The sequence below is a fragment of the Callithrix jacchus genome, chromosome 2 (genome assembly GCF_049354715.1).
Source record: "Callithrix jacchus isolate 240 chromosome 2, calJac240_pri, whole genome shotgun sequence".
Lineage (NCBI taxonomy): Eukaryota > Metazoa > Chordata > Mammalia > Primates > Cebidae > Callithrix > Callithrix jacchus.
The window spans coordinates 5,566,443-5,580,350 of NC_133503.1; the positions used below are offsets into that span (position 1 = coordinate 5,566,443).

The window sequence follows — 13,908 nt, forward strand, 5'->3', positions numbered from 1 at the left end:
TGGGAGACTGAGGCAGAGAACTGCTTGAACCTGGGAGGCGGAGGTTGCTGTGAGCAGAGATCACGTCAGTGCACTGCAGTCTGAGTGACAGAGCGAGACTCCATCTCAAAAAAAAAAAAAAAAAAAAAAAAAAATTAGCCAAGCATGGTGGTATATGCCTGAAGTCCCAGCTGCTTGGGAGACGGAGAAGGGAAGATCACGTGAGCCCTGGAGTTCAAGACCTCAGTGAGCTACGATTGTGCCCTTGTACTTTAGCCTGGCAAACAGAGTGAGATCCTGACTCTAGGGAAAAAATAAAAATAAAAGATAAGACTTTGGAGTAGCTTTTCCAAGGGGGGCTTGATCCTTCCTGACTATGGGTCTTTAGCACCTATTTTCAATGCTCCTTGAGCAGGTTCTCCTGAGTAGGTCACACACACACATGCCCATCCCATTCTTCCCTATGCCAGGAAGGTTGGACTGACCTTGACTTTCTGTTGGTGGTGGTAAATCTGCCAGGCGATGTGAACATGCATAGCACACCACTTCCCTGGTTTCTGGAACAAGAAAGAGCAACGTGGTTAGGAGGAAGAAATTTCAGAGAAAACCACCTTCAATTTCCCCAAAGCTTTCAGCAGATTTTGGCTGTAGAGGCTTTTTTTTTTTTTTTTTTTTTCCACGAAACAAGAGTGCTTTGTACTCTCCAAGTGCCTTCAGCCCAGTCACAAGGGAGTCACAGCCAGTTCCCCGCTCTCTCCCCACGAGGGCTGCTACTCAGAAAACCACATTGACAAGGACCTCCCCGGTTACCAAGGACAAGATGGCAAAAGCCTGAATCCCACACTCTGTGTCTTTTCTCTTTCTTTTCTGATGCCAGCTGGCAGAGCTGGTAAAGTGGGAGCCCTACTTAACAAATGCTGCCATGCTATAATGCAAATCAGCTGTTCCGAAGGGCTCATTACTGAATGTCTGTGAGTCAACTCAAAATCAGAGGGTATGGAGCCTGTCCTAACCGCCCCCAAGACTGTGGTTGTTTTTATTTGAACCCCCAAAGTGGTACAAAGAAATACACCACATTCTGATTGAAGCCCAGTGACCATAAATGCTAAGAGTCAACTCCCATTCATGTTGGTGGGGATTCTTCTTAAGTTTAAAGAAAAGGAGAATTCCTTCCTTCCTATTCTCTAGGCCTCCGCAGATCTCAAGTCCCTCCTCCTCCCTCTGGGGTTGAATTTGAATCCCTATCTCTCCAATTATTTTCATGCCTTGCTTTATAAGGAGTGGAGTGCTGTGAGTGTCAGTGGGCGGGGACCACCTCCTTACTTCATTTCCACTAAGTAATTTACCCATAAGTTCGGAGTGCACGATTAGTAACTACTGGACAGATGAGAAGAAACACAGCCCCATTCTACGGTGGCAAAGAACAGAAGATTCTGGTTTCTACAGTAAGGAGCTGTTGCTGAAACATATACTTAAATGCAAGTCTGGGTCAGTTCTCTTGCAATGAAATTATGGGTAGTTTGAAATCACAAATAATACACTGCCTCACCTAACTGATGACACAATTGTCCTTTTTCCCCTGGAGAAATCAAATTATCTGATTATATGCCCTAGAAATGAGTTAAGAATAGCAAGAAATCTGCTGTCTATCTATCTCTGTCCAACAATTCGCTATGTCTGTCTTACAACCCCCAGGTAAGTCGGCAATCATTTAGAGGTCATCGCACTGGCCACTCTCCAGACCTCAAGAACAATTTGCTTTAAGCAAGATGTTAAGAAACCAAATGCTTAGAGTATCTCCTTCCTGCACCTTAAAAAGAGGTCAAGAGGCTACGACAAGTCAATGTCACTTAGTGCAAAAACAGGGAGCCTCCAGCCAAAATAAATAGACCCAGATACGTATTTTCTAAGTGCAAGAGAGACTAACTTCAGTCTATAGCTGAAGTCTTTTCCCCTTAAGTTCCAACTAGTCAAACCTTTTACCAGAACTGCTAACAAGAGATCTGACTCAGCTGAATTTGGTAGATAAAAAAGCCAATGGCCTGGCTTCCTCCAACTGTCAAAGCAAAACAATTGAGGCCATTTTCAGTCACACTACCTGAAAAAAACCAATCACTGTCATTCCAGTGTCTTATTCCAACTCTTCTATGGTTTACTTCCTTGTAATAGACTTGTATTTTTAACTCACAGGGAGTCAAACAGAGGTTGCAAAACAGATCTATAAGAAGCTTTCTTACCCTTAACATAGGTCTGAAAGGATCTGTCAACTGTGAAGAGAAAATGACAACTTGGTTACATGCCTGTCACTCAAACAATTGCTCTAATTAACAAATTTGTAGTGCTTCATTAGGAGGGGAAATTAAAATGTTAGAATTTTACTTTTAAATGAAGCCCTTTTAGAGAATAATTAACCCATTTTCACACTATCAAAGTGCCAAGCGTCCCCTCCCCCACTTCACAAGCCTTGGTACATCTACGCAGACAAGCCCCTTTACAAGTTTAATCAATAGCAATGTGCCCTCTGGCACCAGGATTTGCTCACATCACATACCAGGAGTTTCACTGTCTTAAGCTCCAAACCACACCAGGTAGGTCTGAGGGAGAACGACCTGCAGACCCCAGGCTTTTAAAGCTGTATGCTAACTGGTATCTGGGGAGAGGTGTCCTTTCCATCCATACAGCAGGATTAGGCTATCTTTACCAACACCCTTCAATTGATGACTTTACATCATTTACAGCTATTAGACATTTGCAAGAAGTTCACTACACATCGTGACATACTTACATAGTTGAGTCATTTTAAACTTCTATCTAACTCTGGTTATCAATTTCTGACTGCCCTTATGTAGGTAAAAAGACAATATTGTTAAAGACGATTATTTTTTCATATTTAGTATAAAGATGACTGTAATAACAACGAGGCAAAAATTGTATCTATCGTGTAACTTGGAATTCCTTTTTTGGAAGTAGCGGTGGTAATAAATTATGAATAAACAACATAACCAAAGCATAATGGATATTTTATTTAGCTCTAGAGTACAAAAGGGTCCCTAGCACATTAAAAATACAGGGCCAAAGGGCTGTGCAGTACGGTAACTTCCTGACCCCAGGCAAGGGGGAGGACGTACAGCCTGACTTCCAGGAAAAGTGCTCAGCGCTAGTGCTTTTCCATTCCAAACACTCCATAGCTACCTCACTTAGGCAGGAAAACTGAAGGACACAGAGAGGTTTGGTTAAGTAAGAACTATACAGTGTCCCATATCTGGGCGGGGACCATAAGTCATTCCTCTTTTCTCCCATTGGCAAGTCAGTCTCTTTATGTCATATGCCCGCAGTGCACAGGAAAGACTGTGCTTTTTAAGAGCAACTGGCATTTTCCTCCAAGTAGAAGAACAGCTGAAATAACAGCTCTCTCAAAGGCGCTAAGGAAGACGGGAGCCCGGGGCTGGCTGGCCCATGCAAACACACCCCCCCGGTGTCACCTGAGACCAGGCCCGACTTTGCACGTACCCTCGGGTCCTTTTGGAGTAAAGTGTGTGGGACTGTCCCAGGCCGAGCGGCGACATCGATAGGGTTGGAGGTCTGCAAATCAATTAGAGCACAGCTTAGGAAGCACGGAACAGGTGACGCAAAAGCAAGATCCTCCTCTCCTTCTACACGAGCAAGCCAAACTGCATTTGTTTGCTTCTGAAATGCAAGATTCATTTTTCTCAGGGAGCACACAGGCTCTTTCTCAAGGGGGCCGGACCACAGCTTGCTCTCTCCAGCAATGGCATCTAAAAGCAGAGAGAGGTCCCCAGAACATTTCACTGCAGTAAAAGGCACAGGACCGAAAAAGAGAAGCAACGAATGTGAACGCTGCCCTGGACCTCCTCTTCTGAAGGAACCCATGGCAGTGACTATCACTGGTTTTGTTTTTGCTTCATCACCATATATTCTAAGAAATGCTTAAGTGAACGTTATTATAATTGGCAGTATCAGGTGTTCCTCATCAGAATCACTAAAAGTATTTTACAGACATTAAGCTCTCAATTTTAACTGGTAGACAATAACAAGGAATTACACTCAGTAATTACTCATTAGCAGTGGTGGAAATGGGAGTGGGACAAGAGAACCTAACTCAGGGACCTCGCAGATCTGCTCCTCGATGACTTCTAAGGCAATTTCGCTTTGTCTTACCTATGCTCACCATTCGCAAGTATTACTAATGATATTAACCTTATCTGTGAGCTTCTGTCCTTTGAATTAGCAGCACTAAGAAGCCACTTTGGGCAGTCACTACTTTCTAGTGGGAAAGGATTCGAGAGACAACAGCAGTTACTCGACTGAAGAAATCACAACTTCCATGAACACCCCCCACACCAGGAAGTTAAACTCGTGGGGAAAAGGAGCTCAGGTTCAGGCATGAGGCTTGATGACAAGGAGAAGGGGGAAGAGAAGGAAAGAAAGAAAAGCAATCAGCTGCAGTACAACTAACAATTAAGCTGGAGTTGTTAACAGCCTGATTTGCATACATATGAAGAACTCCACTAATGAACTGCAATCTACATATTCAATCAGGACGATGGCCTGGAAAGGCCTATTTCAATACCAGAAGAGACACTTTCTTGCCCAGATGTAGTTTTCTGTGTGATTGGATAATTGTGAGTGAGGGAAATAGTCTAATTTATTAAATGACCTACCAGTCTGCCTGGGGAGGCACCAGAGATTTGGTGCAACCTAGAGGGGACAGACCAGGGTCTGAGGGACTACTAAAGTGCAGACGGGGAGCTTAAGTCACCATCGTTTTATCTCTGGATAGGAGGTGTTTAACGAGGCTGTCATAAAAGCCTTCTGTATCCGTAACCTTGCATATGGGGTGCAGTTCAATGCAGCTGATTCTGAAGGGGGTACCCCACCTCTAATGCCTTTTAATTCTTTTCCTGTCTTTAGTTTTAATGCAGCATGTCTTTGGAAAAGCAGTTATGTGCTTATCCTGGAAGACTCTGGCCCAAAACTCTGTTTTACCTTAAGAATGAGATGGGGGTTGGGGGAAGAAAACAGAAAACCCCAAATGACACACAGCAAAAGGCCTTCAAGTTTGAAAGTGGTTACTCACACAAAAGTACAACTCTTTCATTTTTGTATGAAAGTGAAATAGGAACTGTAAGTATATTTACAAAGATGCTGCTTCAAGAATGACTAGAGACAGCTGTAGCCAACGCTGAACGGCATTATCACTGACTAGGTAGAATGGAATTTAGCTATGATAAAGGAGAAAAGGTTCATTTCACACTAGGATGTTAGTAACTGATGACAAAGTCTTCCTGCAGGGGCAGGATGGCTGAGAGAGAGAGGGAGAAAGAAAGGAGGACCAAAATGGCAGGCGACCCCCCCCCCCACTTGCGGGCAGACCCTGTTTGCAGCTGATGGGGCTGGTGAGGGAAATGAGGGAGAATGAGAATTCATAGGTTACAATGTTAGTTTGGAACCTTTATCCCCACTTCTACTAAAATCAGTAAGGACTCAGCTTTGTGTCTTTACTAATTACATATATCTGAAGGATAACTTGGCGCACATGTGTCTGACATTTCATAGAATTCCTGACCAGAAGTTATGTCCACGATATTGGTAGTAAAAAAAATAAGTATTATGTATATTTTAAAGAGCACAAGAAATCTTAGCTTAACTGAGATTACGTGGGTAGTACAGTTTGAAAATTAAATTTTCACAGCCGTTTAAAACTAGACGGACTCAGAAAAAAATAGGCTCACTCAAATCCCAGTGGTCACTTAGGACCTCACTGATTTGTCAGTGCGCAGGCAGGAGGACACAGAACTTCCTGCACGCCTGGCCCGGGACGCCACTTAGACACATGCCTGTGTGTTTTCACTGTGAGGTTTCTTACCTTCGGCTGAAATGCTCCTTGTAGTGAACCAAAAGGGCCAGTGGGTGGGATCATAGGGGGGATGCCCGACACTGCAGGAGGGTAGGAATGGAAGAGCTGTGGCCAAAGACGGAGAGGGGGAAAAACAGATTTTAGTAGGAGGCAAGTGACATATTCAAATTCCCTTCCCACAGAAAGACACTGACACGAGCAAGCCAAGTAATCTCAGTTTGATGCTATCAGCCAAGAAGCCGTGATGAAATGATCACACAGATGTGCCATGGATGTGTAACGTACAAAGTTAAAAGTAGTTCAGGGTCAGTCAGCCAGCAAATGACGTCCCGCATGAGGGCATCGTTAGAAAGGGAGCTTTTCTAATTATTAATTTTGGATAGAGGTCCTAAATGATTGGAGACTTTAATGCACTTCAAAACAGGAGGGATCCTGAGCCAAATAAGATGCTCAAAAATTACAAGTTAAGGGGCGGGGGACGGGGAAGGAGACAGAAAAAAGGAAAAAAAAAAAAAAAGAAAAAGAAGTCTTCATGAGTGCTGGGATTTTACACCATTAAAACTCAATTAGTACTTTTAGATTTTTAATAGTTTGAGGAAATGAGAACATATTCAGAATCCTTGCTTCATTAGGCTGTATAAGTGGCAGTTCCAGAGGACAATGAAATTCTCTCATCTAAAATCATGACAGATATTTGTGAAAGCGTAAACGGACTCGATGTGTACTTTACGTGGAGCTGGCAATGTGTCTAGAAGATGGATTCTCACTGCACAGGCCTCACCCGAGTCTGGAATATTACCATCGAGCTTTCGTTTGCTCTGAAGTCTCAGGTACCCAAAGCACTTCCATTTTAACGTATGAAGTCTGAATTTCTATGGCCACTTCTGAATGGTATCTGCTATTAAATGAACAAGCTCTTTGGAGGACACTCAAGCCCAGCCCTTCATGTAGGAGTCCACTCTATGACGGGAAAAGAATGATTCTGAATGAAGACTATGAATTTTCCGAAATCAATAGCCCATAAAAGGACACAGTTGTGGAAAGAAAGAGAGACAATCTGAAGACAATGCAAACACATCTTTCCTTCTAAAAATTTAATATTTTTGAGGTCCTATTGGTCTGGTTCTATCTACTGTCATCAGGTCACCATACAAACATTTTAAATAATGCTCCGCCCTCGTGGTTGTTTAGTATCTGAAAAACGTAATAACTGAAGCTCTTCTCAATAAAGGATTTGGATAAGCTATTTTTGGTAATGACTGAAATTCACATTTCGCAATCCCGTTTTCGGAGCACGTCCTTTTTCTGTTGGTCTTTATTTCATTTTGCTCCCTTCAATGATGCAGCACAGTTTTAGACTAATTGATATTGAACTAAATCCACTTAAACAGTGATTGCGAGCCAAGTGCCCTCATTTAAAACTACTTTTGAGTCTAAAATTGTGTTTTAGATACTTGAGTTCATTGCATCTTAATTCCCCTGATAATGTTCTAATCCCGAAAGCAGGGGAGACCAAGCACTTCCCATGTTAGCCACTATAACTCTAGTATGAAATAACTCTCCCACAGTACACGGAATGAAGCCGAGGACTTCAACACGTGCCACAGTAAAACACACTCACATCTCTAGTACTCGGCCTCCAGGTGGGCATTTTCCCTTTCATGTTTACAATTTAAAAACTGGATGGGCCGGGCTCAAGCCTGTAATCCCAGCACTTTGGAAGGCCGAGGTGGGTGGATCACGAGGTCAAGAGATCGAGACCATCCTGGCCAACGTGGTGAAACCCCGTCTCTACTAAAAATACAAAAAATTAGCCGCACGTGGTGGCGCGTGCCTGTAATCCCAGCTACTAGGGAGGCTGAGGCAGGAGAATTGCCTGAACCCAGGAGGCGGAGGTTGCGGGGAGCCAAGATTGTGCCATTGCCCTCCAGCCTGGGTAACAAGAGCGAAACTCCGTCTGAAAAAAACAAAAACAAAAACCAAAAAAAAACTGGATGTTCTTACCACTTTGTTTTTGCTTTTGTCCATTACTGACCTCTTAGAGCATAAACAGAGCTGACTATTCCTCTCCCTGCCTAAAAACCTGTAGCACCTAAGTAAGAATACATACATACATACACCTTCCAAAAACTCAGGCCTTCAGGCTTCTTCTCCATCTTCAGTCTAGGACGGTCGAATATGCGCACCAGAAGGCACCACAGTGGGTCCCACAAAGTGAATCTGGGTCACTTGTTGGGCACACTAAACTTTCTATAGAAATTATTTTGTTAGCTGGTCCTTACTTTAAATCAGCAAAGTATAGACTAGGGGCAGAATGGTGACATCCATGGGCCAGACCCAAGGAGGAAGCCCACACGTCTACTGGGTTTTGCGTGTCCCCATGAAATATGTTTTTGTATCCCAGCCCTGAGCGGAACGTGGGGAACCATGCAGGGAGGGAGGGAAAGGGGTCATCACTCAAATACACTTCTCTAACTTTTTTTTTTTTTGAAGAGGTCTTTCATTTCATTTCTAAATGCCTCTAGAGTACATAATTCTCAATTGATTTCTAATATTTTCTAGTCTTGACTTCTCAGCTATACTCTTGACTAACACAGTTTCTAATTATCTCGTTCAGAGTATGAATGAATTCGGTCTTTGCTGATCTATTAAAGCAGCACTTCTGCTCCAATGATAAGATAACACTATCTACAGATCGAAGCAGGAACAGTTGAGTTCGTGAATCAACAGGGCTACAAGCAACGTTAACCTCCTCTTTTTTTTCTGGTTTCATTAAAAAAAAAAAATTACTGGCAAAGAAACTTGAAAATTTTCAGATAAAAATGATGCAGTATTCACCCCATCATCAAAATATCATGGAAATATTCAAGATCATTGAATAAAAGCAGCTCTCTTCTTACAGGTTAGCTCAACATTAACTCAGGGTGTTATCAATTGAGGTTCCTTCCAGAAGAGACTCTTAAAATTGCATTAAACAAGTTTTATTTTGTTTTGTTTTTTAAATAAAGGAGAATGAGTTTAAAGAGAAAAATTTCACTCATTTCCATTTTGGGAGTTTCTCTTAATTAAGTGATAGTTTTACTTTCCATTGTAACAACGTCAACAGAACAACACCGGCCACGTGGAAGAGGATTCTACATTTAGTCCAGAGCAAATGAAAATCTACTTGTTAAAGAGTCATGAGTCAAAAAGACAAGGGACGTTCTGTTTAGAGGAAGTAATTCGCTGACGACTGAAATGCTGAGATTTCAGACTCTCCTGGACCTCTAATGACTCCACGGCAGACACCTCACTCTGCAGGACAGACGCCCGACTTCCACCGAAGTGGAAGCTCTGCGTTCAGGCCTTCGGAGTGCTTACGATCTTTTGATTCAGACGATGATACTGCATCTTTACCAAAAGCAAAACACCACAAAAGCAAGCATCCAAAGTGGCGAGGAGCAATGGGATCTCTTGCAAAGATGATTAAGGAAGGCTGCCAGTCATTGACTGATCTGTGGCAAGAGCACACAAATGGCAAAGCAGTTACATTCAATGTGTAGCATGGTAATGAAACTCACACTGTGCCGGTAGAAGGGGTCAACTTTTGTAGGGTATTTGTCAAACTGTAAAGGGATCAAAGCAAAAGCTAGTTACTTCATCTGCATTTTTTTTCACTGCTACAGTGGAGGTGGCCCTACAAAGCTTCCCTGTCATTAAGCTGTCATCAGACTCAATAACCTCATTACACACGAAACCATTCTGAGCTCCTAAGTGTCCCTGACAAGAAACCAACAGAAATGGAAGAACAAAGTGAAAATCCATGCGGCGCGTTGGGCTCTGCACACCCCAGGATGCCTTTCTTTCCACTGCTTTCTTTCTACGTATTGGAACTAACCAAACATCCGAACGGGAGAAAACAGACACGTATCCAGATAAATCAGACAGAGGGGAGCACTTGTGGTCGGATTTATCCAGTGAATTCCCCCTATTTTTATCTTTACTTTGACAGAAAAACTGTACATGCAGCTGTCTTCTGAAATGTGTTACACCCAAATACCAGGTGATCTAGGATAGGCCAAGCAGCCTTTCGTTTGAACAGAAAGGGAGTAAACTATTGTCTCCTCTCAATAATGCCATCATATTGATGCTGTAACTACCCTTGGTTAAATTTATCTGTGAAACAGCTCACACAGGCCAGCAGAAAACTTTCTCAAAATCTCAGGCTCTTCAAAATCTAATTATTGAGAAGCATAGTTCATCCAAAAAAGAGACAGGATTTGCTATTAAAAAAATATTTTTGGTCACAAGGCCTCATTGCTAATATTCCTTGAAATAAAATGTATAAAACAAACTTTAAAAAGTCAGTTGAACAAGATGGGGGAGGGAGAGGAAGGAGGGGAAGCAAAGTTGGGTGAAGGGGACTCCTTTTAAAATCATGCAATTTATTCTCACAATGCCTATAGTAATGGCCTTAAAATCTAGTATTTCCTACAATATTAATAATTAAATAAGTAAAAAATGGCTCTAATCCTCACTGTTAGAGACAGGACTCTATCTCACAATATTTAGCATTCTAATACAGCACTATCAATTACGGTTATTAACTTTAAAAAAAAATTCCAAAGTGTTTCCCATGAGGTAGCCCCCAGTGAAGACCAAGACCATGTCATGGCCAGTGGTTCCTCCCTGCAGGGATCCCTGAACACCTGAGCACAATACCAGACCAGGGGCTTGTCTCAGGAAATACAAGAAATAGAGCACCTCCAACAGGGCGGGCTTAGGGAAACCGCTGGGACGAGCGAGCGGCACCTAGTGCAGTCCCAGCCTGCCGGCAGAGGCCTCTCTCCCTTCTCTCGTCTCTTCTTCACCCCACCCCCCCACCCCCCGACCCTGCAAGCGCTTATGTGCTAGCACGTGGTGCAGAGCACAAGCAGGTGCATTTTCTATCTGCTGACAGTCCCCGGATGCTCAAGAACACAAAACAACCCTTTAAGAAGTTAGCCATCAATGCTCGACATGACTGTTTTGAGGGCATCCACAGTGCTGGCGACAACTGCCTAGAAGTTCCTACTTTAGGCCCCTGAGGTCACTAGGATACATTCCCTTCTCTCCAGCCAACGGCTGACACTCCCCATCTGATCTCTGGTGGCTCCGATGCCCAGCCCAGCCCAGCCCCACGTGCTGCATAATGAAAAGAGTCGTGCTCTACTTATCCTCACATTTCTGCCTGGGGTACGCACCATGGGAGGTGCTGGCGTCGGCATGATGGCGGTGGGCGGGATGGCGTGGGGGAACGGCGTGAAGGTGTGCTGGTGTGTGTGCTGGTGCGTGTGCTGGTGCTGGTGCTGGTGCTGATGGAACTCAGTCCGCAGGTAGGGCGGAGGGCCCAGGGAAGCCCCGCGATCAGCACTCTGAGAGGCCAGAAAACGAGTGTTCAGCTCCTGTCGCAAGATGTCTTGCTCTGGAAGAGAAGAAGAGGGAGATGATGGCAACTTTTCCTTCAGAACAGGACATCAGAGTGCCTTCTTGTGCAGGGATATGGGGCTGACACAGTGACAGGGGTGACGGTGCGGCTGGGCCCTGAGATCAAAGAGGAGCAATCAACAAAGCCCAGGGGCCCAAGGCCCGGTTGCATCCTGTCTCCCTGTTCTCTACCTGGTCTCCCAGTTCCCAGGGACAGGCAGGCGGTCTATCGACATGGTGAACAGACTCCAGGCCAAACACCAGAGTCCCATTCCAGCTGTCACCACCAGCTGAGTAACCCTGGGCATGGCAAATAACCCATCTGAGGGCCGGTTTCCCCATCTCTAAGAGGGGGACAATAATATTGCCTAACTTGTGGGTTTGTGAGGGCTAAAGCAGTTTGCACATTTAAGTGCTTGGGAGCAGTGACAGCACACTATTAATGTCAGCTGCTCACATGACAGGGCTGGCATGCCCTCTTCAAGTGTCAATTACCACTATATGGCTCTCTGTATTAGCGCCCAAACTGGGACACTTGATCTGATTAACGTGGGTGAGGAGAAAGGATCCCATGTCTACCACAAGGTCTGCCCTTAAAATTCTGGGATATATTGTCACAAAGAGTGTGTCCTCTCCCAAGGAGGCAGGAGAAGGCCCTGCCCAGTGAAAAGAAACCCCTTAAACCAGGACACAATCTAAGATCCTGGAGTGAAACAGACACAAGCTTAGGGAAGCTTCCATCAGTCTCAGGGGAGCCCAGGTGACAGGACACACGCTACCTGGGTCTGACCACTCAGTGGCTGAATTGAGCTGGAAATGCCCCCAAACGCCCCCATACAAACCCACGCTCTTTGGGCAGTGTCTGATTCACAGGGGCTGAGCTAGCTTAGTATGGGTGCTGATAGGCATTTCTGCTGGACCTCAGGCCAGAGAGGGTTTGAAGAAGATTACAAGGAAAGAGAAAACTGTAGGCAAATGCAACCTTGCCATCAGCACAACTTGGGTAGGGTGAGGCTAACCTGTGAGGGGCAGTGGGTGTGGGGGTCAACAGCCCCGGTTCCCCCATCCTACCTGAGTAAGTGCTCCCCGCCGGGTGTCCCGGCACCTGCAGACTTCCTGATGTCAGTGGTGGTGGAGGAGGCAGAGCAGTGGGAGGGGCAAACATATTGGGGTGATGTGAGTGTGCGGGGGGCTGGAGGGTGGGCGTGAAGCTGTGCAGGGGGCTGTGATTGGGCAGGGAGAGGGGGAACGGGGAGGCAGAGGGGTGGTGGGAGATGTGAGGAGGGGCAGGCTGAGTCTTCGCTGGAGTGCTGCTTCTGCTACTGCTATCAGAGCAAGAAAAAAATAAATAAAGGTAAGCAATGTATTCTCTTTAAAAAAGAATCCTATCTCCCTCCCCTAAACCCTCAACACAGTCTCTCCCACCCCGTCCTCTTTGCAGATCCTCCCCATATGCACACACTCTCTGAAATCACAACTCCTGCAAACTTCCCCACCGCTACAGGCAGAGGAAACCAAACTGCTGCTTCAGAGCTGTGGGGCATCTTGGTGTCCTGACAGCTCATTCTGCCTAACCCTTGTGGCCAGATTCTCAGCTCTGCCCTAAGAAAATCCCCAGCCTTCCCATCCTCCACTAGCTACATCTCCTATAAAGCAACGGTTAACAAAAAGGGATAAAAAAATGATGATCTGAGTTCACCCCACCTGTCTTGTTACCTCTTCAATGAGGAGACACGAACAAGAGGTGGAATCCAGGTTCTCAAGTCACCTTTATGGACTGGAGGCCACAGAAACGGCCCAGGGGTCAGAGGCCGGGCCTGGCTCCCTGGGGAAGAAAACCTGCTTCCCAAAGACTGTCTTCCCTTAGAAAAAAGCAAGGGCCGGAACCACCAAAGCCACCGGGTTTTCAAAAGGAAAACAGTAACAAAGACACAGCTCAGGAGCAGTGCCGGGTTAGAATCAGAGCCCCTGGGCACCAAGGTCGGTGCTACTTGGCACTACGCACTGGGTTTCTGCCTCTCTTTTCTTCACTGTGTTCCTCTGTGCTACTTTTTAGAAGTTTCTTTGTAACTTGGCAAAAACAAGACAGAGGAGAGCCCAGATTTCCAAGCAGAAATTTCTCACTTTCTCTAAATTCAGCCTGTTTCCTTTCTTCCCCAATCCTCTGACCCACATAGGAGAAAGTAAATCACGATGGAAAAAAAAAACCGACACTGGAACACTCACTGGGTCCCAATCTTCCTGCATCTGGGACCGCAGGGAGACGGAGTTTTCTTTAACATTTCTTCCATCAGCGGCAAAGAGCCTCCCTTCAAAGGCTCTGCTCACACTCTGCGGCCTCTGCTGCGCCCCAGGCTTCGACCCCCAGCCTCTCGCTGCTGCTGGGTTCCCTGGCCCACGGCATTCCAAGCCTTCCTCTCCTTCAGCCTTCACTCTCTCAAGTTACTTCTTTACATGTCCTCACCGTCCACCCATGCTAACCTGTCCTTTCCCAAAAGACCAGAGTCTCACTCACCCAAACAGCCCCCTTCCCTGTCTCCGGTCTCAGAGAAAAGGATGATGTTTCCAACAAGGACACTGCAGTCTCCCTGTGGGTCCCTCTCCCA

At 45.2% G+C, this 13,908-nt stretch overlaps 1 protein-coding gene across 18 annotated transcripts in view; it reads right to left on the reverse strand.

The window, feature by feature from the left end:
- The window catches only part of AUTS2 (activator of transcription and developmental regulator AUTS2), a 1,215,487-nt gene that overhangs the window by 15,198 nt on the left and 1,186,381 nt on the right, over positions 1-13,908 (reverse strand). For 7 of the 18 annotated variants that reach the window (XM_035291974.3, XM_035291971.3, XM_078354301.1 and 4 more), the window contains 7 exons: positions 12,374-12,627; positions 11,059-11,300; positions 9,418-9,462; positions 5,867-5,962; positions 3,490-3,561; positions 2,217-2,246; positions 465-536 (listed from right to left, as the gene is read on the reverse strand). In XM_035291974.3, the coding sequence (XP_035147865.1) occupies positions 465-536; positions 2,217-2,246; positions 3,490-3,561; positions 5,867-5,962; positions 9,418-9,462; positions 11,059-11,300; positions 12,374-12,627 (811 nt within the window). The remainder of the gene's footprint in view (positions 1-464; positions 537-2,216; positions 2,247-3,489; positions 3,562-5,866; positions 5,963-9,417; positions 9,463-11,058; positions 11,301-12,373; positions 12,628-13,908) is intronic. The other 11 variants (XM_035291973.3, XM_054252469.2, XM_078354227.1 and 8 more) reach the window with 10 other exon arrangements.